General features: G+C 35.6%; 1 protein-coding gene across 4 annotated transcripts in view; it reads right to left on the minus strand.

Moving 5' to 3' along the window:
- The window catches only part of LOC132008035 (probable ubiquitin carboxyl-terminal hydrolase FAF-X), a 161,853-nt gene that overhangs the window by 11,478 nt on the left and 129,034 nt on the right, over nucleotides 1-21,341 (minus strand). For all 4 annotated transcript variants that reach the window (XM_059386433.1, XM_059386429.1, XM_059386430.1 and 1 more), the window contains 8 exons: nucleotides 18,822-19,042; nucleotides 16,562-16,752; nucleotides 10,018-10,191; nucleotides 8,427-8,568; nucleotides 6,620-7,367; nucleotides 5,875-5,998; nucleotides 4,692-4,917; nucleotides 4,015-4,144 (listed from right to left, as the gene is read on the minus strand). In XM_059386433.1, coding sequence (XP_059242416.1) covers nucleotides 4,015-4,144; nucleotides 4,692-4,917; nucleotides 5,875-5,998; nucleotides 6,620-7,367; nucleotides 8,427-8,568; nucleotides 10,018-10,191; nucleotides 16,562-16,752; nucleotides 18,822-19,042 — 1,956 coding nt within the window. The remainder of the gene's footprint in view (nucleotides 1-4,014; nucleotides 4,145-4,691; nucleotides 4,918-5,874; nucleotides 5,999-6,619; nucleotides 7,368-8,426; nucleotides 8,569-10,017; nucleotides 10,192-16,561; nucleotides 16,753-18,821; nucleotides 19,043-21,341) is intronic.

Genomic DNA, 21,341 nt, shown 5'->3' on the forward strand with positions numbered 1-21,341 from the left:
ATAACTGTATTCCCAGGACCAAAAAGAGAGGTTCACAAAGTTTTATGTGAAATTCAAAAATCCTGAAAAACCTAGTTTTTTTCCCCTTTTTTTAAATAATGCTGGTGTTGGAATGCCTGGATAGCTCAGTAGGGTAAGCATCTGCCTCTGGCTCAGGTCATGATACCAGGGTCCTGGGACTGAGTCCCACATCAGGCTCCTGCTCAGCAGGGAACCTGCTTCTCCCATATTTTTGACCTTTCTTTCTGGCAAATTAAATCAATCTTTGGGAAAAAAAAAATAATGTTCATGTCACAACATATTTTTTGGTGAAGCCTGCCTGGTTTTAACTGTTATGATACTCCCCAGCCACTGTAACACAATGAGTATTTATTACTGAAATATTCAGATGTTTGATTAGGGGGTGCTGCTGCAGACCTTACTGAGAAGGTCAAAGAATGTATGGCTTAAGGAGGGCACATCCTGCATGGAGCACTGTGTGTTATATGTGAACAATGAATGAATCATGGAACACTACATCAAAAACTAATGACCTACTGTATGGTGATCAATGTAACACAATTAAAAAAGGAAATTATGGGAGAAATGGTTTAGGGAGAAATATGAAATAAAGTGAAAATTTTCATGGAAAAGGAAAGAATGTATGGCATATGCAATGTTTCACCTTTATAAAATCCAAAATATGTATTTTTTTAAATATTTTTTTAAAAAAATATTTTTATTTATTTATTTGACAGAGATCACAAGTAGGCAGAAAGGCAGGCAGAGAGAGAGGGGGAAGCAGGCTCCCCGCCGAGCAGACAGCTCAATGTGGGGCTCGATCCCGGGACCCTGGGATCACAACCTGAGCCAAAGGTAGAGGCTTTAACCCACCAAGCCACCAGATGTCCCCAAGGATTTAATTTTTTTTTTTTTTTAAGATTTTATTTATTTATTTGAGAGAGAGACAGTGAGAGAGAGAGCATGAGTGAGGAGAAGGTCAGAGGGAGAAGCAGACTCCCCATAGGGCTGGGAGCCCGATGCGGGACTCGATCCCAGGACTCCAGGATCATGACCTGAGCCAAAGGCAGTCGTCCAACCAACTGAGCCACCCAGGCGTCCCCCCAAGGATTTAATATTAAGATTCATCAACGCATAATTATTTATGGTTATCTAAATTACAAATAAATTCTACTATGGACCAATAAATGATCTGTAAATAAACAATAACTGAGGGCGCCTGGGTGGTTCAGTGGGTTAAGCCTCTGCCTTCGGCTCAGGTTGTGATCCCAGGGTCCTGGGATCGAGCCCCGCATAGGGCTCTCTGCTCAGCGGGGAGCCTGCTTCCTCCCCTCTCTCTGCCTGCCTCTCTGCCTACTTGTGATCTCTCTCTGTCAAATAAACAAATAAAATCTTTAAAAAAAAAAAAACAATAACTGAAATGAAAAAATGAAAATTATAGGTATGCCTAGGTGGCTCTGTTGCTTAAGCCTCTGACTCTTGATTTTGGCTTAGGCCCTGATTTCAGGATCATGGGACTGAGCCACTTGTCAGGTTTTGCACTGGAGCTAGCTTAAGATTCTGTATCCCTCTTTCCTTGCCCCCCTCCCAACCACACATGCTTTCATGTGCACTCTTAAAAAAACAAGAACAGAAACAAAAATCTACAAAATATCATTACTGTGAATGTTTAAATTTAATAGTTTTGCATTAAAAATATGAATAAAAATAAGGATAATCTCCTCCATAAAACTTGGCAGCTCTTTCTGCCCATGTATCCTGTCCCTGTGCTATAATAAAAGTATCTTTTTGTACCAGAAAAACAAAAGCAATGTGTGCTTGTTTGTGTAATACCCTGTTCCCTCTTAACTATAAGATTCCCAGAATCTCAATTAGAGATACGTAAGGAAAGGGTAATATACTACAGAAACAACAGTGAAAAAAGAGAACAAAAGTAAAGTTTTCTATTAAGTAATTAGTAGTGACTATTAGTTAAGTTCATACAGATTATACTTTACAAAGAGGAATGACTGGATAAACAATTTAACCTCGGATACAAAATATGTGTAATTAAAATGATCTCTGGGTGTGCCGGGATGGCTCAGTTGGTTAACCATCTCCTTTGGCTCAGGTCATGATCCCAGGGTCCTGGGATGGAGTCCCACATTGGGCTCCCTGCTCAGCTTCTCCCTCTGTCTCCTGATGCCCCTTACACCTCATATTCTTGCTTTTTTTTTCAAATAAATAAAACCTTTAAAAATAAATAAATAAAATGAACTCTGAATCAATTCCTCATGAACTTCTACCCAAATATATATCAATATTATAAAATTTTCAACTAAACTACATCTCAAAAGATTAGTAATCCTGAGCTATGGGGGCATCAAAATCTGAATCACTGATGTTTAAACTTGTAATGTAAATGTAAGAAATTTATTCTTCCTAAACTTTTTTTTTTTGTAAAAAATTTTATTTATTTATTTGATAGAGATCACAAGTAGGCAGAGAGGCAGGCAGAGAAAGGAAGAGGCAGGCTCCCTGCTGAGCAGAGAGCCCGATGTGGGGCTTGATCCCAGGACCCATGAATTATCATGACGTGAACCGAAGGCAGAGGCTTTAACCCAGGTACCCTCTTCCTAAACTCTTAATAAACAATAATTTATAAGAATATTAAAAATTTTAGAACATTTCTTATGTATATTCTTGACTATTCATCCATTCAGAAAACAGTGACTAAGAACTATTGTGCAAAAAACCCCTATTACTAAGATGTTATACTCTAGTTGTGGTGGGCATGACTAAAAAAACTTAAAAATCTAATCAAAACACAATAGAATAATAAGCCTAACAAAAAAAATACAGCTTAACATTTTTTTTTAAAGATTATTTATTTATTTATTTGACAGAGAGAAATCACAAGTAGATGGAGAGGCAGGCAGAGAGAGAGAGAAGCAGGCCCCCTGCTGAGCAGAGAGCCCGATGTGGGACTCGATCCCAGGACCCTGAGATCACGACCTGAGCCGAAGGCAGCGGCTTAACCCACTGAGCCACCCAGGCGCCCCACTGCTTAACATTTTAAGTAAGCACTCTGGAATAACTAAAAAGAAATGAACACGAGAAAAACATATTTTGAAGCTACTGATTTCAACAGAAATTAATAACTTATGTACATTTTCACTGCCTTCAATTTATTTTAACAAAAACACATATATATAATGCAACTAACTTTTTTTTTTTGCAACTAACTTCTTTAATAAGTGATTCTTTTTTTTTCCTTAAAGATTTTATTTGAGGGAGAGAGTGTGTGAGAGAGAGAGAGCATTGAGGGGGAAAGGTCAAGGGTCAGAAGGAGAAGCAGGCTCCCTGCTCAGCAGGGATCAAGTCCCCCAAATGAGGGACTTGATCCTAGGACTTTAGGATCATGACCTGAGCTGAAGGCAGTCGCTTAACCAACTGAGCCACACACACAGGCGCCCCATAGGAAGTGATTCCTACACCTGACAAGTGTCATGTGACTGGGATCCTTCAGAAAATGTAATTTTGATCTGTATCATATGGGATATAGCGTGTGAAACAAGTTTTTTTTAAAACCAGCATTAGGAGATAAAAATATGAGGAAGACTGCATAAATTACCAGGATCCAAGATGAAAATTCCCATTAAAAAGTGATTAACAGGGTGCCTGGGTGGCTCAGTGGGTTAAGCCGCTGCCGTCGGCTCAGGTCATGATCTCAGGGTCCTGGGATCGAGCCCCGCATCGGGCTCTCTGCTAAGCAGGGAGCCTGCTTCCTCCTCTCTGCCTGCCTCTCTGCCTACTTGTGATCACTGTCTGTCAAAAAAATAAATAAAATCTTAAAAAAAAAAATTAAAAACAAAAAAGATTAACAAAAATTCTGTAATGGATTTTATCTACATAAATATGGACTACTGCTTCTGTTTCAGAAGAAATTAGATCTCATCACTGCATTAAAATACATTCATCATTTAGTACTAAATGTGAAATAATACATTATATGGAATTAAAAAGAATTCTTACCTAAATTGGCATACATTACAAACAGATTGAAATATTGTTGTAAATGACGGCCATGCTCTGAAACCTCTCTTCTGAGGAGATTTAATACTGCTCTTAGTAAGTGATCACTCAAGCTTAAGTTATCACATGCCTGTGAAGAATAAAATATTTTATTAGCAATCAGATGGAGAAAAGGATACTTCCCATATGTATGTTTGCATTAGGGGTATGTTCATATATATGACTGCATTAGGCAGGAATATCAGGAAGGAAATTACTAAAAACAATTGCTTTAGAGAGATGGAAGAGATGGAAATTTCATTGTAGATGTTAACTGTTTTAACTGTAAAAAAATAAAATCCATGTGTACAGTTTTATGCTAAATAGGCATATTTAGCCCATTATAAATAGGCAAATTTAGCCATTATAAAGGTAAACCCTCCCTGAATATATGTAATCTTGAATACTTACTACATAACTGCTAGTAACTGAATAAATGGAAGAAATTTTCCTTATATTCTGAAAGCACCCAATAATCATACCCACTGCTGTGAAATAATTTTAATAAACTCAATAATTTACACATGGCTGTATATATATGGTATACATGTAAAACAAACACATATATTTAGTGATTTTATCTTGCAGGGAAAAAGAATTGACTTGTATTTCACTGTTACAGAAAAGCTTTCAATTACCTGACCAGTAAGTCCAGGAGATGTAAATGATGAAGGACAAGGCCCATCTTGCAAAGAAAAATGTGCAATAAATACTATAAGTTTTGCAAATGCACCCCTCACTTCTGCACTAGGGCACTCAAGGAGATATTCAGAGAAGCGATTTGAAACATTAAAAAGAACATTATGAGCAAACCAAAACCGCACATTTTTGCTATGACGGAGTAGAATGCACAGCGCATCATACCTAAAACAGAAAAATATATGAATATCAACTTTTATAAATGTGCTTCTGTTCTGATTTTTATAGTGAATCAACAAACTTCTATGAATCAAATAAAAAAGAAAGTTCTCTACAATTAATGGTCATGGATGGTTCTAGGTACAGTATCAGAATTGATATAGTCCTATAGTCAAAATGAATTAAATGAGAACTTGTTGGATGCGCATGTATTTTCAAATCCCCTCCTGATGGGAGTGATCTTTTATTCTGAAAGATGCTGAAAATAGCTGTTAGATAAGGTATTATAATGTCCTCCATACTTTTACAATTAGAAACTAAAGACAGTAAACACTTAAAAAAAAATTCCGTAATGGGGTGGCTCAGTGGGTTAAGCCTCTGCCTTCAGTGCAGGTCATGATCTCAGGGTCCTGGGATGGAGCCCCACATCGGCCTCTCTGCTCATCAGGGAGCCTGCTCCTCCCCACCCTCCTGGCCTGCTGCTCTGCCTACTTGTGATCTCTTGCTCAGTCAGATGAATAAATAAAATCTTAAAAAAAAAGGGGTGCTTGGTGGCTCAGTGGGTTAAAGCGTCTGCCTTTGGCTCCAGTTATAATCCCAGCATCCTGGGATCGAGCCCCACATTGGGCTCTGCTGAGCAGGGAGCCTGCTTCTCTGCCTACTTGTGATCTCTGTCTGTCAAATAAATAAATAAAATCTTAAAAAAAAAAATCTTCCAAATTTTAAAATTTAAGTCAAAATTCGATCTAGATAAAGCTTAAGACTTTCATGATGAAACAGTAAAAGGTAAAACTTAATAGAAATAGGAGTCATTTTTTGAATAGAATGCATACTAAGACTAAGCGATTTTAATACTTTCAACACTACCACCAAATTTTTATTCTATGTTTGAAATAAGATTCTCATGGCTAGGGGAAAAAAAAGCAGTTCAGCATAATATGAATAAAATTCAAAGCCATGTACCAATCACTGGCAGGGCCACGGACAATTTTCTTGGTGTGAAATCCAGTGGTAAAGAGGAATCTAGCTGCAAGCTGAATACTAATCATAGTGATTTCTTCTGCTTCAGGCAACAAGTGATCTTGTCCTTTAAAAACATACATATAAACAAACAAAGAAGCCCAATGTTAAAAAAGATTTTAGCTAAAAGTAATCTTTGGTTTCTATCTTAGCACTTCACAAAACCATGTTTCAAACTCTTGTTTGAGTTAAATTATGAATAAAAGCTCATCTATGTTTCTAGATACCGAGTGTTACTACTCAAAAATACAGGGCTCTTTAACACTTGACTTCAACATAATGAATTAAAAGTGCTGACATTGAGACACCTGGCAGTTAAGCATCTGCCTTTGGCTTGGATCATGATCCCAGAGTTCTGGAATCGAGTCCCACATGGGGCTCCTTGGTTTGTGGGAAGTCTGCTTCACCTTCTGCCTATTCTGCCTGTACTGCCTGCCATTCCCTTCGCTTATGCTCTCTCATTCTGTCCCTCTCTGACAAATAACAAAAACAGAAATCTTCAATTTTAAATCTTTAAAATAAAATGAGGCTAATCATTTTCTGAAGAAAAAAGGAAAAAGAAATCTGAAGGGAACTGAAAAAAACCTTCAGTTGAAAATATCAATATGCATTTATGGCTGAAAAAAAATCCTGTAAGTGAAATAAAAATTATTCTTTATTGATAAAAAGCTAAATTCCAGAAACTTACCTGGAGCAGGGCTTAGATAAATACCATTACATGTAAGAAGTTTTTTCACAAACTGAAAATACTCTAAACTGTACTGCATTCGGTTATGCATGAATTGCACATTTTGTTTTCGAACACTTCTCTCAATGGCTGGTGACATAATTTGATGGGGTCTTGTGATAGTTAGCTCTGATATATATCTTATCATCTCATCATCTTGGTCTATTGTGTCCATTCGTTCATAAAATAGTATATAAGCATTCCACCATCTTTTCTGGCGCCTGTATGACATTCGTTTCATCATATGATCAAATACTTCTCCCATGTACTCTCCACCGAAACACTGATTTTTCATTTCTTCATCATCATCCATTTTACATTCTGTTACATCTCCATCATCAAATTTATACCAGCGATTTCTCTCACCATCTTTACCATTCCTCTGAATGATGTAAGAATAATAATGTCCTCCACTTGCTTGACCACTGTGTACAAGCACACCCACAAGTCTGTATTTCGTGCTTCCTGTTGTCTCACTTTCAGACTGCTCATTCTGTTGTATCAAGTGCTTGTCTGGGTTTACATTATTTTCTTCCAGTTTTGTAACACCTGGTACTGTGTAAGGTTCCATGTCTAGCTCTCGTGGAAATTCAAAATAATCATTGAATTTAATTGCACACTCTCTTTCCCAGTCATAGTCAAATCGTTTCAATTGTATAGCAAGAACAGGAGGCAACTTTTTAATTAGCAAGCGCTTTACTGTATCAACCTACAATAAACAGTGAATATAAACAGGTGCTTTTATAACCCAAATAAAACATAAAAAATTTAAAGATTTATTCAGAAATAAAGAAGTACATGAAAATGAATACAATCAAAATCATTTTGTTACTACTTTTTCGAAACATTTATACTGTCTAAAAATATGTAATTACTGTCTTATGTGACACAGAAATTAATGACTACATGTTTCCATACTCTATCTGATCATGTTACTTTTCTGATGTTTATTTCTATGCTAATGAACAGAACCTGCTGTGAGCAAACTTAAGAAGTATTGTACATAATAACAGCATCTAATACATATGGCACTTATGGTCACATAACACGTTAAATGCTGCACACATATCAACATATTTAATTCTGTTCTGAAAAGGTCCTACCTCAAGGTCCATAGTTGAAAATATGAGGAGAAAGAGTGGTAGGATATGTAAAAAACAGACTGCCTCAGAGGAAACTGACATCTGTAGGTAGCAGATAATATTGTGGGTTTAGAGATCATGATCTAAATGGTGCGTAATGTCAGAATAATACAGGTAGTTAGGGGATGAGAGTAGGGTTCAGAAAAATCTTTCTGTAATATCCACCTCCAGAGACCGGTTATCATTCCATTCTTAACCGTTTGAGTTGCTAGAATAAAATTAATTGGCTGGGTTGAAAAAATGAAATCTGGTGTTTAAAAAACTGCAAGTGGTTATGAAAATCTGATGTAACTAAATAAAATGAGCGATTCTAAACATGAAGAGTAACCTGAACTATAAAAGAACAGTATTTTCTATTATCAGCCCTTCTAGTTTGAGGAATTCAATAGCAACTGTGACATCTAAAATAAATTATCCAATGAAATGGTTTTAAGTCCACTGGTTGTATTTTCTCTCAGTAGTTACCTGACAAATCTTAAATAAGTTATTGTAACTGCCTCTCTGCCATGACCATAACAAAGCAGAGCAAGAAGAGTGGTGGATTTTGATGCCGAAGACAAGCAACTCTGACATCTTCCAGTTCTGTTAAACGTTATTATTGATTTTTAAAATCAGACAGTACTTACCTTTTTATCACATTTTTCACATCGATATGCATTTGCACCTTCCAATAAATCTCCTTTGATATACTGTTCCAAAGAATCAAGAAGGTTTTGGTGATTTCTAATATCTACATTCAGAGTTGTAAAAGATTCTTCACACTCGTATCTAAAGATATTATTTTAAGAGACAAAAGGATTTATTCCTTAGGTTTCTAGTTATCCTTTAGTTGTAAATTTGATGCAAAATGCATTTTTAAGTCTCTATTATATCATGTCAAATGCATTAGTCAGACAATTATTAATAATCTTGTAGTTATCTTTTTATTTTTTTGAAGATTTTTATTTGAGACTGAGAGAGAGAACATGAGAAGGGGAAGTGGGGCAGAGGGAGATGAAGGGCAGATTCCCAGCTGAGCAGGAAGCCCGAGGGAGAATTTGATCCCAGGACCGAGAGATCCAGACCTGAGCCAAAGGCAGAGGCTTTAACCCACTGAGCCACCCAGGCACCCCAAAAGTTTTAATATTTTTTTTAAAAGATTTTATTTATTTATTTGTCAGAGAGAGAGAGGAGTGAGAGTGAGCACAAGCAGACAGAGTGGTAGGCAGAGGCAGAGGGAGAAGCAGGCTCCCGGCTGAGCAAGGAGCCCGATGCGGGACTCGATCCCAGGACGCTGGGATCATGACCTGAGCCGAAGGCAGCCGCTTAACCAGCTGAGCCACCTAGGCGCCCCCAAAAGTTTTAATTTTTAAAAGTCATCTCTATCCTGAATGTGGGGCTTAATCTCATTATCTGAAGATCAAGAAATTCATGCCAGGAAAGTGACCCTATGTTGGACACTTTTTTTTTTTTAAAGATTTTATTTATTTATTTATTTGAGATAGAGAGTAAGAGAGAGAAATGAGCAGGGTGAGTAGCAGGGAGAGGGAGAAGCAGACCCCCTGCTGATGAGGGAGCCCAATGTGGGGCTTGATCCTAAGTCTCTGGGATCATGACCTGAGCTGAAGGCAGCCGCTTGTTTCACTGACTGAGTCACCCAGACATCCCTCTTAAAATTCTTTATATGTATTATTGTTTATCATTACCTTCATAAAAAAAGTGCTAGGAAAAATAACTCTGTTACGCATATCCATTCCTATTTCACAGATAAGGAACTGAAGTGGGAGGGGGCCTTTCAAAGAGATTAATCTGGTATACTTTATGATTTGAAGTTAGGCCTGTCTGACCTCACTGGTTAAGTTCTTTATATTTTTTCATACTGCTTGCTACCTATGTTATGTGTTCTAGTAATCTGCGAGAGCATGTAGAGCCTGCTTAAGATTCTACCCCCGTGGGGCGCATGGGTGGCTCAGTGGGTTAAAGCCCCTGCCTTCGGCTTGGGTCATGATCTCAGGGTCCTGGGATCGAGCCCCACATGGGGCTCTCTGCTCAGCGGGGAGTCTGCTTCCCTTCCTCTCTGCCTGCCTCTCTGCCTACTTGTGATCTCTCGGTCAAGTAAATAAAATCTTAAAAAAAAAAAAAAAAAAAAAAAAAAAAGATTCTCCCCCCGTGAGTCAGTCAGTTAAGGCTTTGGTTTATACTAAAACTGGAGAAATAAAAACCTTAATTAGTACTTACCTATGGGGGCAGCCTTGGCAAATTTTCTGATCAGCGAAGGAACCGCCCAGGACTTGACTTAGTATAGCTGGATGTCCTAAAGCTTTTAAAGCTTCATCTAAACTATCCACCAAAGAATTAAAAAACTCTAAGGCATCATGTTGTTCCCGAAGGTTAACAGGTTCACCCCAAAGCCTGAGGAAAAAAAAAAACCCAGAATAAAGTACAGTTTAAAGTTTAATATAATAAATAATATAATAAACTTATTTATATAATATTATATTATATAAATAAATATAATAGTTACTATGCTCCCAGACTATCCATATTTTACCTTTCATAACCACTACAAAAATGTCAGAAATGTAAGCTAAACCTTTATTCATATCAGAAGGGAAATAAAGCAGTAAACACTATCTACTGAGCATCAACAGCAATGACAATGGAAGTGAAGTCTGCAGTAAAAACTATAATGTCAAAGAATTGCCATAAAATTATGGATAGCAGGCTTTAGAAATGGTGTCCTCAAAAAAGAAAAAAAAAAAAAGGTTTCTTCTATATGGAACAGTGTATTTGGGCATTTTCAATTCAAGTAAAGAGCATTAACATAAGAAGGAAAACCCATTCTTATGTGGTTATTTTAAGTAACAACTACTACTTTACTGCTTTGACATTTAGTTCTTAAATCTTCCATGCCATATTGGAAAGTTCACAGCAATTTATTCTTAAAGTTATTTTTCCAAATGAAAAAAGAAAAGCTTTGTCCTGTTTCTAGATAATTTCTAGTAATCTGAATGAATTTATGATTTAGTCCAGGCGTGCCTGGCTGGCTGAGTCAGTAGAGCATGCAACTCCTGCTTTGAGGGTTTTGAGTTTGAGCCCCTCATTATTAGTAGTTTACTTAAAACAAAGTTAAAAAAATAAAAATAAAGTTAGGCCAACAGAATCCTGTGAAGACAAAATACCAAGTGTCTGAACAAAAAATGAGAACTGTTGTTGTTAATATTAGGTTATGATGGATGGTATTGGCACATTTAGTGGTTACAGAATAATAATATACATAAGGGAATAAAATATATTAATTTTCAGCAAAACATGGTAAAATGTTAAAATTTGGTAAGAAGGTTTATTATCTTTTGTGTGTGGTATGCTTTTACAATTAAAAACTAGTTGCTTATTTTTTATTTTTAGCTGATTGTTTTTTAAAATTAATTTTAAATTTATAGACAATAACATGCAATCTTTTTGGAGCAGAATATGTATGCTGCCAAATGCAGACAGTTGTGTAATGATCACCAAAATCAATATAACAAACTGTATCTTAGTCCTCACCCTCTACCCCACATCTCCTAAGGCTACCGTGTTAGTAGCAAACCCTCCATACTCTTAATTTCTAGAAATTGACTTTTTTTTGTTTTTTTAATATTGACCTGAAGTACTGTTTTTTCAAAGTTACTTAAGTTTTGGTCTTTCAACATTTCTGGTATTAGTGTTTGGAATGTTTGGAATACACAAATACTTTCCCCCTACAACTTGATTTTTAAAAACAATTTTGAGATAACTGTAGAATCACACAGAGTTCTAAAAAATAACACAAAATATACCCTGTGTCTTTTGCACAGTTATCCCATGGTAACATCTTACAAAACTACAAAATATCACAATCAAGACAGTAATAGTGACACAAGCTCCAATGTTACTAAGATTTCTATAGGCTTACTTCTACTTATATCTGTATGGTATTTAGTTTTATGAAATTTTGTGACTTCTGTATATTTGTGTCAAGATACAGAACAGTTAACCACCGTAAGGCTCTCTCAATCATTCATTCTGTGATAATACCCAACTACATGCCACCTATTCTCAACCTCTGGCAAACATTAGTCTTTCTTTCATTTCTAAAACTTCATCATTTCTAACATTTTTTATTTTATTTAATTTTATTTATTTATTTGACAGAGAGAGATCACAAGTAGGCAGAGAGGCAGGCAGAGAGAGAGGAGGAAGCAGGTTCCCTGCTGAGCAGAGAGCCCGATGTGGGACTCGATCCCAGGACCCTGAGATCATGACCTGAGCCGAAGGCAGTGGTTTAATACACTGAGCCACCCAGGCGCCCCCATTTCTAACGTTTTATATGAAGAGAATTATATAGTATATAGCCTTCTGGAGTTAGCCTTTTTCACTCAGCAAAATGTTGAGATCCACCCAAGTTGCTGTATGTACCAAGACTTTTTTGGGGGAAGATTTATTTATTTGGCAGAGTGAGACGTAGTGAGAGAAGGAACACTAGGCAGGGGAGTGGGAGAGGAAGATGCAGACTTCCCGCCAAGTGGACAGCCTGATACAGGGCTCGATCCCAGGTCTTTGGGATCTAACTTGATACAAAGGGAGATGCTTAACAACTGAACCACTAAGGCACTCCAAGTTCTTTGTTTTTAGTATCTAATATGAGTGTACCAGTTCATTTAATGACTGAGCTGTGAAAGAGCATCTTGGTTATTCCCAGTCTGGTGCTATTCAGATCTGCTCTGAATATCTGTGTATAATTTTTGGTGTCAACCTAAATTTTCTTTTCTCTGGCATAATTGTTCAGGGCTGCAACTACTGGAATATAGAAGAAACTGCTAAACTGCCTTTTAGGATAGTTGAATTATTTTATATTCACACCAGCAACAGGTGATCCCATTTCTCAGTATCCCAGCCGTACTGGTGTTGCCACTACATTTATTTTACCAATCCCATATGTGTACTGATCTCTCATATGCTTTCTCTCTTTACTTTTAATTCACAGCATTAAATTTAAATTTGGTATTTTGCATGGTACAGATAATTTACACCTGTATTTTTTTTTTAAAGATTTTATTTATTTATTTGACAGAGAGAGATCATGAGTAGGCAGAGAGGCAGTCAGAGAGAGAGAGAGGAGGAAGCAGGCTTCCCGTTGAGCAGAGAGCCCAATGCTGGGCTCAATCCCAGGACCCTGGGATCATGACCTGAGCTGAAGGCAGAAGCTTAACCCATTGAACCACCCAGGCACCCCCACTTGTTTTTTAATTCATCTAACAATCTATGGCTTTTAATTGGAACAATTTCATTTTATATTACTACTAATATAACTACATTTAGGCATATTATCCTATTATTTTATTGTTTATGTGTCAGTTTTTTTTTTATCCTTTTGGGAATTATTTAATTATATCTAATTATATTATTAATTTATTTAATTATATTTTTCTATTTCAATGTATCTGTTAGCTTTTTATCTGCATCTGTTATCTTTTAACATCTGCTCTATAAATAGTCATAAGTCATCATGCAGAGTTCATGTTTCAGCATTCATATAACACAAAGAAGTGGGGAACCTGGGTGGCAAAGCTCGTTAAGTGCCTGCCTTCAGCTCAGGTCATGATCCCACCAACCTGGGATTAAACCCCATATTGAGAGCTCTGCTTCAGGCACACTGCTCTGAGGGAAATCTTCAGCTCCTTCTCCCTCTGCCTCTCCCCCTCTCAAGAAGTAAATAAAATCTTAAAAAAAACCAAAAACAAAGAAGTATCACAGCTAAATAACTAATAGCCTTCACTTTTCTCTTTGGTATGTTAAAATGTGTTAAATTAATAATATAATGAATGATTTCCTTTTCATTAACTGAATCACCGAGTGATACAGAGTATTTCACATTTCTGACATTCTTTCATTTTTGCAATTCCCAATTTTCTCTGGTAAATTATCTGCCTCCAGAGGAATTTTGATTGTGAGGAAATTCTTTGCACATTTCCCTTTGAGAATGAATGTACTTATCTTCCCTTCACTACTGAAGAATATTTTCACCGGAAATGAAATATTAGGGTATTTTCTATTGCTTATTACTGTCATACCAAGAAATCACTGCAAAATCCAACATACTAAAAGTATTCTGCCTTTGTTTTCTTCTATAAGTTTTCTACTTCATAATTTTATTTCTTATGTTTACATACTTGATCCATATGGGGTCAATTATTATTAATACATATGCTGTAAGGTCAAGGTTAAATAGTTAAAGGCTGAAAGCTTTTAGATTAGTATACAGATTAGTATACAGGCAGGGATGTATTTCTTCAAAGCACTATAAGGTCTGCTAGCCAATACAAATTGGCAAATTAAGAAACACAAGTATTGAAAGTGGAAATCCTAAAGATTCACAAAAAGTTGTTAGAACTCAAGCAACAAATTCAACAAAATTTAAAGATATAAAAATCAACATGTAAAAATCAGTACGGGGGATTACTACTGATGAATACAGTGTTTCAGTTTAGAAAAAAAGAAAGAAAAAAGCTCTGGATTTCATTGATGGTGTACAAAATGTCAATGTACTCAATGCCAATGAACTGTACACCGAAAAGCATTTAAAATGCTTTTATGGGGGCACCTGGGTGGCTCAGGGGGTTAGGGCCTCTGCCTCTACCTAGGGTCATGATCCCAGAGTCTATGCTCAGCAGGGAGCCTGTTTTCTCTTCTCTCTCTTTCTCTCTGCCTGCCTCTCTGCCTACTTGTGATCTCTGCCAAATAAATAAATAAAACTTAAAAAATAAAATCGAAAATGCTTTTATGTCATGCATGTTTTACAACAATAGAAAAAATAGTGCATTACAATGGAAACTTGAAAAAGAAAAAATAGGGAAAAGCACTTTCCTCAAATTTAAAAAATTTTCTGCATCAAAGGAACTACCAAGAGAATGAAAAGCAAATCACAGAATGGGAGAAAATATTTGTACATCACTTATCTATAAGACCTAGTACGATGATTAAATTCTTCTTAAAGCAAAATAAAACAATAAATATATTAATAAATATTCAACGCTTTTATGAGGGAAATGCAAAGTGGAACCACAATAATGTATCACCTGACATCAACTAGGAAGGCCATCACAAAAACAAACAAAAAAGAGAAAAGGAAAACATGAAAAATAAGGAATGAAATACTGATTATTAAAAAAACTGCAACCATCTAATTTTGCTGGTGACAAAGTAAAACGACTTTCAAGGACATGGAAGTTTGATGGTTTCTCAAAGTTAAAAAGAATTACTACATGCCTAGTACCAATACTGCTCATGTGTTTATGAATGATATGAAAATCATACAAAAACTTTTATAACATGAAAGCTGATAGAAGCACTATTCAAACAGCCAAAAGAAAGAAACCAATGAAATGTCCATCTATTGATGAAGAAACAACCAAACTGTGGAGTATCCATCCACACTATGGAATATCATTCAGCCATGAAATGCAGTTCTGATACCTGCTAAAAAAAATGGCTGAACCTTAAAAACATTATGCTTTGTGGAAGGAGGTAGATAAAAAATGCCATATTATATAATTAAAATTATATGAAATAAGGAAAACAGGCAAATTCATATGGAAAGAACATTACTTTTTTTGTTGTTGTCAGTGTTGGAAGTAGGGAAAACCCGGGAATAACATTTTGAATGCACTAAACTGGCACTGAATCGTACATTTTTAAAAAGTTACAATTCATGATGGTGAATTTCATGTTATATGTTTAGAATACAGGTAGCACAAAGCTGCAGACAAACTGTGAGGTATTCCATTAAGTGGAGAAAGTTACTGCAGAGATACATTACAAATTAAGTAAACATTATAATTCAGGAGCAAAACTAATTATCTATAAATCTTGCTATGCATGTAGAAATAAACATACACAAAAGACATACACATACAAATAACTGAATAAAAGATTTTAAGATAAAAGCTCAAAATACAGTAGCATAATAATTTGAAAAAAACAAGAAATGCTGACTAGACTACTGAATAAAACCTTGAGTCAGACACAAGATAACCTAGGGGAAAAAAAAGCACTGAAATAGCTAGAGGGGAGAAAAGGTATATGCTGGTGACAAAATAAGAAGTATTATACATGCAAATCAGTCTTCGGACATAGATGAATAGTTCAATTTGTGGAACACAGAAATTTACAGACTGATAGTGTCATTTTAGTATCATATACATATACATACAGATCTATCATATAGATATCTACACACACACACACACACACAGAACTACCAGCCAACTGCAGTAAATGGGTTTTAGTCCTGCATTTAAAAAAAAAAATCACACTATTAAGAAATATTAAACAACTTGGTAAATTTAAAGAGTAACTTAAATGTAGTGATATTACATAGTTTTTTATTTAGGTAGGGCGATATCATAGTTATGCTTATTTAAAAAAGAGATACATAAAAGAAAAAGCCATAATGTCTAACTTATTTCAGTTGAGAACTGCTGAATCCAGGAAATGACTACATATTAGGATTTTGTTTCTGCAGAAGTTTTCCCCAATAAAAAGTTAATTATATCTTAAGAAACTAAAGAATATGGCCTGCCTCCCTTTATATGAGTTTTTACATTCCTTTACCAAGACAAAGATAAAGAAAAAAACGAATGACATTAGAGTATCACTACTGTTACAATATTAAATAATTATACATTATTATATATATACACATATAAATTTTAAGTTAATATACTGAAATTTTTATAAAATCAATCCACCCACAATATACCTGAACTGTTTCCAAAATCCTCTAGGCACATAGTATTGTAGTCGGGAAGCAGCTAAATGACCAAAGATGACCTGAAGATGTCTTAGGACACCAATATTGTATTCTTTCCTATCTTCTGACTTACTCAAAGTTGGTTTGTCTTCAAATTGATGAGGATATCCAAATACATCATCTCGGGGATCAACATTACTCTAGAGACCAAAAAACAAACAAACAAACACCACCAACAACAAAACACAAAACACCAAAACCAAAAATAAATAAAAACCCATCACTGATGAGCTAGTCTAACTTCAGAAGTTGAGACAAATAAATGATTTGCATTATTTTACATTCCAAAGCACACAACTTTCAATTTACAGATTAGTGCTTATTCCTTCACAGATGAATTATCAATTCAAATTCATAAAAGAATAATCCTGAGGGGAGCCTAGGTGACAGTTAATTAAGTATCCAACTCTTGTTTTGGGCTCAGGCCATGATCTTGAGCCCTGCATTGTGCTCTGCACTCAGAGGGGAGGTCTGCTTGATACTCTCCCCCTCTCACACTTTTTCTCTCTCTAAAATAAATAAATAAAGGATGATGATGATAAATAAATAGAGGAGGATAAATAAATGAGAGGAGGATAGATAAGTGGAGGAGGTGTTGGGGGTGGGGAAGGAAACAGGGAAGAGGAAAAGGATCCTGAACACCCACTGGAGATAGTTTAAGAAAAAATGATTTAGTTCAATAGCCTAAATAGAGACAAATAAGTATTTGTTATAAATAACTTTGGGGGAAGTAAATTAGCCTTTCCAGGATTCATTTTTTCCTAGAGATAATGCATTCTTCACAGATTACATGAAATAATTTATGTGGCATTATCAGAACCACTAGAACCACTAATAAATAAAACATTTGAGACTACCTTTGGTAGAAAGAGCATGGACAGAAGCTCTGAAGGTCTTAATCACACTCTCTATATAGCAAAATTTAGTTGTTTAACAGAGCACTGAACACTATTTTATATTGTTTGCTCTGTGTCAGAGTCTTATGACAGAAACAGACAACACCCAGTTTCTGCCATTGAGAAGAACACACTCTAGGAAAGCAACACAGTAAATAAACAATCTACTGTTGAAAAAATGTAAAGCACACGGTTACCAAGTAGCAAAAGAAATCTAGTATCTTGTCTGTATTTTCTGCATTTTGCCAGTATGGCTAGCCATGAGTATTTACGTTTAATTCAGCATCCTACCAATAACAGGAACTACAGAACTAAGATTTATACCCCAGTTTTCTCTGTAGCAATGGTTCTTAACCAGGTAATGCTGTGGGCACCACATCATATATGGGGCTTCTTAAAACAGTAACAGTAATAACAACAAGAACAACAAAGTGAACATATTCAGATACTGATGCCTGGATGGTATGATTTGTCAGGCTCTGAGAAGAGTGCAGGTGGCTGTATGTTTCAGAATCTCCAAGACCACTAGACTGCCAAACTAGTTTTTAGCTCACAAAAGGCAAGTACAGGAATGGGAGAAAAACCACTTACTACAATTAGAGTATTTTCTCTCTTCTCTATTAATCCTATGAACTTGTATAAAGGAAAAAGGAGAAGAAAAATAAACACAGTTTTGATATAAACAATAACAAAATTAAGTCTTCAAATTAATGTATAAAGAGCTACATCTTAGTTTTATATACTCTGATTTGCCACTAACACATAACTTTCTTATATTCTGTACTGGATACTCCCGGTATCATGATCATATCCTTACTATTTACTAATATTTTTAACAGGACAATACAACATTATTTAAAGTAGCAAGCAAGTTTGTTTTTGTATTAAGAAATCATTATATGAGAAAAATATTAAGAGTATTCTAAGAATAGGCACAGATGGTGAAACTGGTAAGTAATATATAAAGAAAAATACAATATACTTAAAAAATTAAAAAATCAAAATATAAATCATTTAAAAATAAATTTGTCAATTTTTAAAACCAATTTGACTTACCACATTGTACAAAACATGATTACATTAACAGATACTTGGAAGAACAGAAAAGTTGTAATAAAGATTATCAACTTCAGTTGAAAGTTTGTTAGATAATAAGCCCTAGGATATGCCAGAGATAGTAGCTCAGAGATTCTTGTCCTGTCATCAAAAGTAGTTTAAAAAAGTCCTACAAGAAGTATATTCTAAGAGAAAAAAAGCGTTATTTAGTAATCAAGACCTTGAAACACAGGAAAAAATGTATCATTAGAATTTACCTCACTGTCCTGCTTCTCATCACCGAACATATCATCATCTACATCACTACCTGTGCCTTCAACAGCAAGAATACTGTTTCTGATGGAAGGAATCATGTATAACTGTTGTATCACAGAGTTCATATAACATGTAGCACCAGCGTTTTTGAGTCCCACAAATCCTTTCAATGGGCGGGGTCCAACAGGTGGTAGATATTCCCATTCAGTAAGAGCTTCACAAGCTGAGAGAAGAAAAGATCCTCATAATGACTCATCCACTGGCCACTGTGTTATGCTGATAAACTAATATTAGCAATAATTCTGTCACTACTATAGTCATCTAAAACTAGCGCTCCAAATTTTCATTTCAGTATCACCATACAGATCCTTTCTAAGAACTACTGAGTCTGCAATTTACTGATGCTGCATCTATCACCATCTGCTAGTCATGTCAGATAGAATAATATTAAATTTCTTAGTGTAAACTGTAAGTAAAAACTGCTTTGCCTATACCATGTTAATAAGACAGTATATCTCAAAAGTCTGTTAGAACTGTAAATTACTTTATATACTTCATCACCGATTATAAATCAAAAATAATCTGAACATCAATCACTATCTGGGAAACAGATTACATAAAATAAGAGTATACTAAATAGCAAATTATATGGCCAATAAGTAGAATTAGGTAAGATTTTTATGTACTATTACATTTTTACTGAATAAAAAACTAAACAAAAGAAAATAAAGAATGCTGCAGGTAGTATACTCCAATTTGTGTTACGAAGAAAAAAACTTAGGGGTGCCTGGCTCAGCTGGTTGTACATCTGACTTGTGGTTTTTGGCTCAGGTTATGTTATCAGGACTGTGAGATCCAGCCCCAAGCTTGGCTCTGCACTAAGTGTGAAGTCTGCTTGGGATTCTCTCCCTCTGCCTCTTCCCTTATGTATGTGTGCATGCTCTCTCATACATAAACAAAAAGAAACTATAAAAAAAAAACCTAAACAGAGATACACAAATACACAACTTTTATGCATAAATAATTTCTCAAACAGGAAAATGGAATTGGAAGGAAGTTTAGTACCTTTAGCCATCTTTTTCTTTTTTAAGATTTTATTTATTTGAAAGAGAAAGAATCAGAGAGCATGAGCAGTGGGGACTATCACAAGGAGAAGCAGACGATGCCCTGCTTAGCAGGGAGCCTGATGTGGGACTCCATCCTAGGACTCTAGGATCATGACCTGAGCTGAAGGCAGTCGCCTAAGCAACTGAGCCACCCAGGCACCCTTAAGTCTTGTTTCATATATGAATAATGAAACCATAAAACTCATAAGCTACATAAATTTAGAGAAAGAAAACGAAGTTTTTAAACATCTCTTTACGTAGAGTCCATAGTACCAAAAAAATCCAGCTTTTGGTTAAAACTCTGAAAGTTTGGATGAGAAGTTTCTTATACTCTGAAAGATGGGAAAACCAACATAATTTCAGATGTTCTTAAAGGTTACTATTGGATGTACTCAATAATTAGTTCTGCATGTTTTATTAGCAAACCCATGATTTGCACTTAGATTTTATGTTCTTATTTACTGTTATTTTTACTAATTACTTGTTCTCTTTGAGTTTCATTTCTAATAAGATCCAAAGACCACTTCCAACGCTCATGTGGCATTAACTGAGAACATAATAAAAAGCATGTGTTTCATATTTCACATTGTAATCTTCAAAACTTTAACTTTTTAAAAACTCAGATTAAGGGATGCCTGGGTGGCTCAGTTGGTTAAGCAGCTGCCTTCGGCTCAGGTCATGATCCCAGTGTCCTGGGATTGAGTCCAACATCGGGCTCCTTGCTTGGAGGGAGCCTGCTTCTCCCTCTGCCTCTGCCTGCCTCTCTGTCTGCCTGTGCGCTCACTCTCTCTCCTCTATCCCTGACGAATAAATAAATAAAATCTTAAAAAACAAAACAAAACAAAACAAAACAAAACCTCAGATTAAGATAACGCCAAGCAATTTCAAAGTGAGGGCCTGCAAATCTCTCCATTCATAGACTTAAAAAAAAAATTTTCCCCCCACTTTTAGTTCTAAATACTAAATCCTGTAGCATCAAATTTGGCTTCTTATTTGAGTTTAAATTTTATTTTATATTTGATGAAATAAAACATTTTGCTGAATTACTTGAAACAATTATATGAAGGTATTTAAATATAACTGGAGAATTTTTCTGTGTGAAGGCTTCTGTACTTATCATCATCTCTTTTTTGATTACATAAAATTGCATTAATTACATATTTGATTATTAAAATTATTAAACTTCTTAATAATTTCTAAAAACAAACACATAGATTAAACATTTCCTAAAAGATGGGGCGCCTGGGTGGCTCAGTGGGTTAAAGCCTCTGCCTTCAGCTCAGGTCACGATTCCAGGGTCCTGGGATTGAGCCCTGCATTGGGCTCTCTGCTCAGCAGGGAGCTTGCTTCCCTTCCTCTCTCTCTGCCTGCCTCTCTGCATACTTGTGCCTCTCTCTCTGCCTATTTATTGTCAAA

This window comes from Mustela nigripes, unplaced genomic scaffold (genome assembly GCF_022355385.1).
Source record: "Mustela nigripes isolate SB6536 unplaced genomic scaffold, MUSNIG.SB6536 HiC_scaffold_20, whole genome shotgun sequence".
Classification (NCBI taxonomy): domain Eukaryota; kingdom Metazoa; phylum Chordata; class Mammalia; order Carnivora; family Mustelidae; genus Mustela; species Mustela nigripes.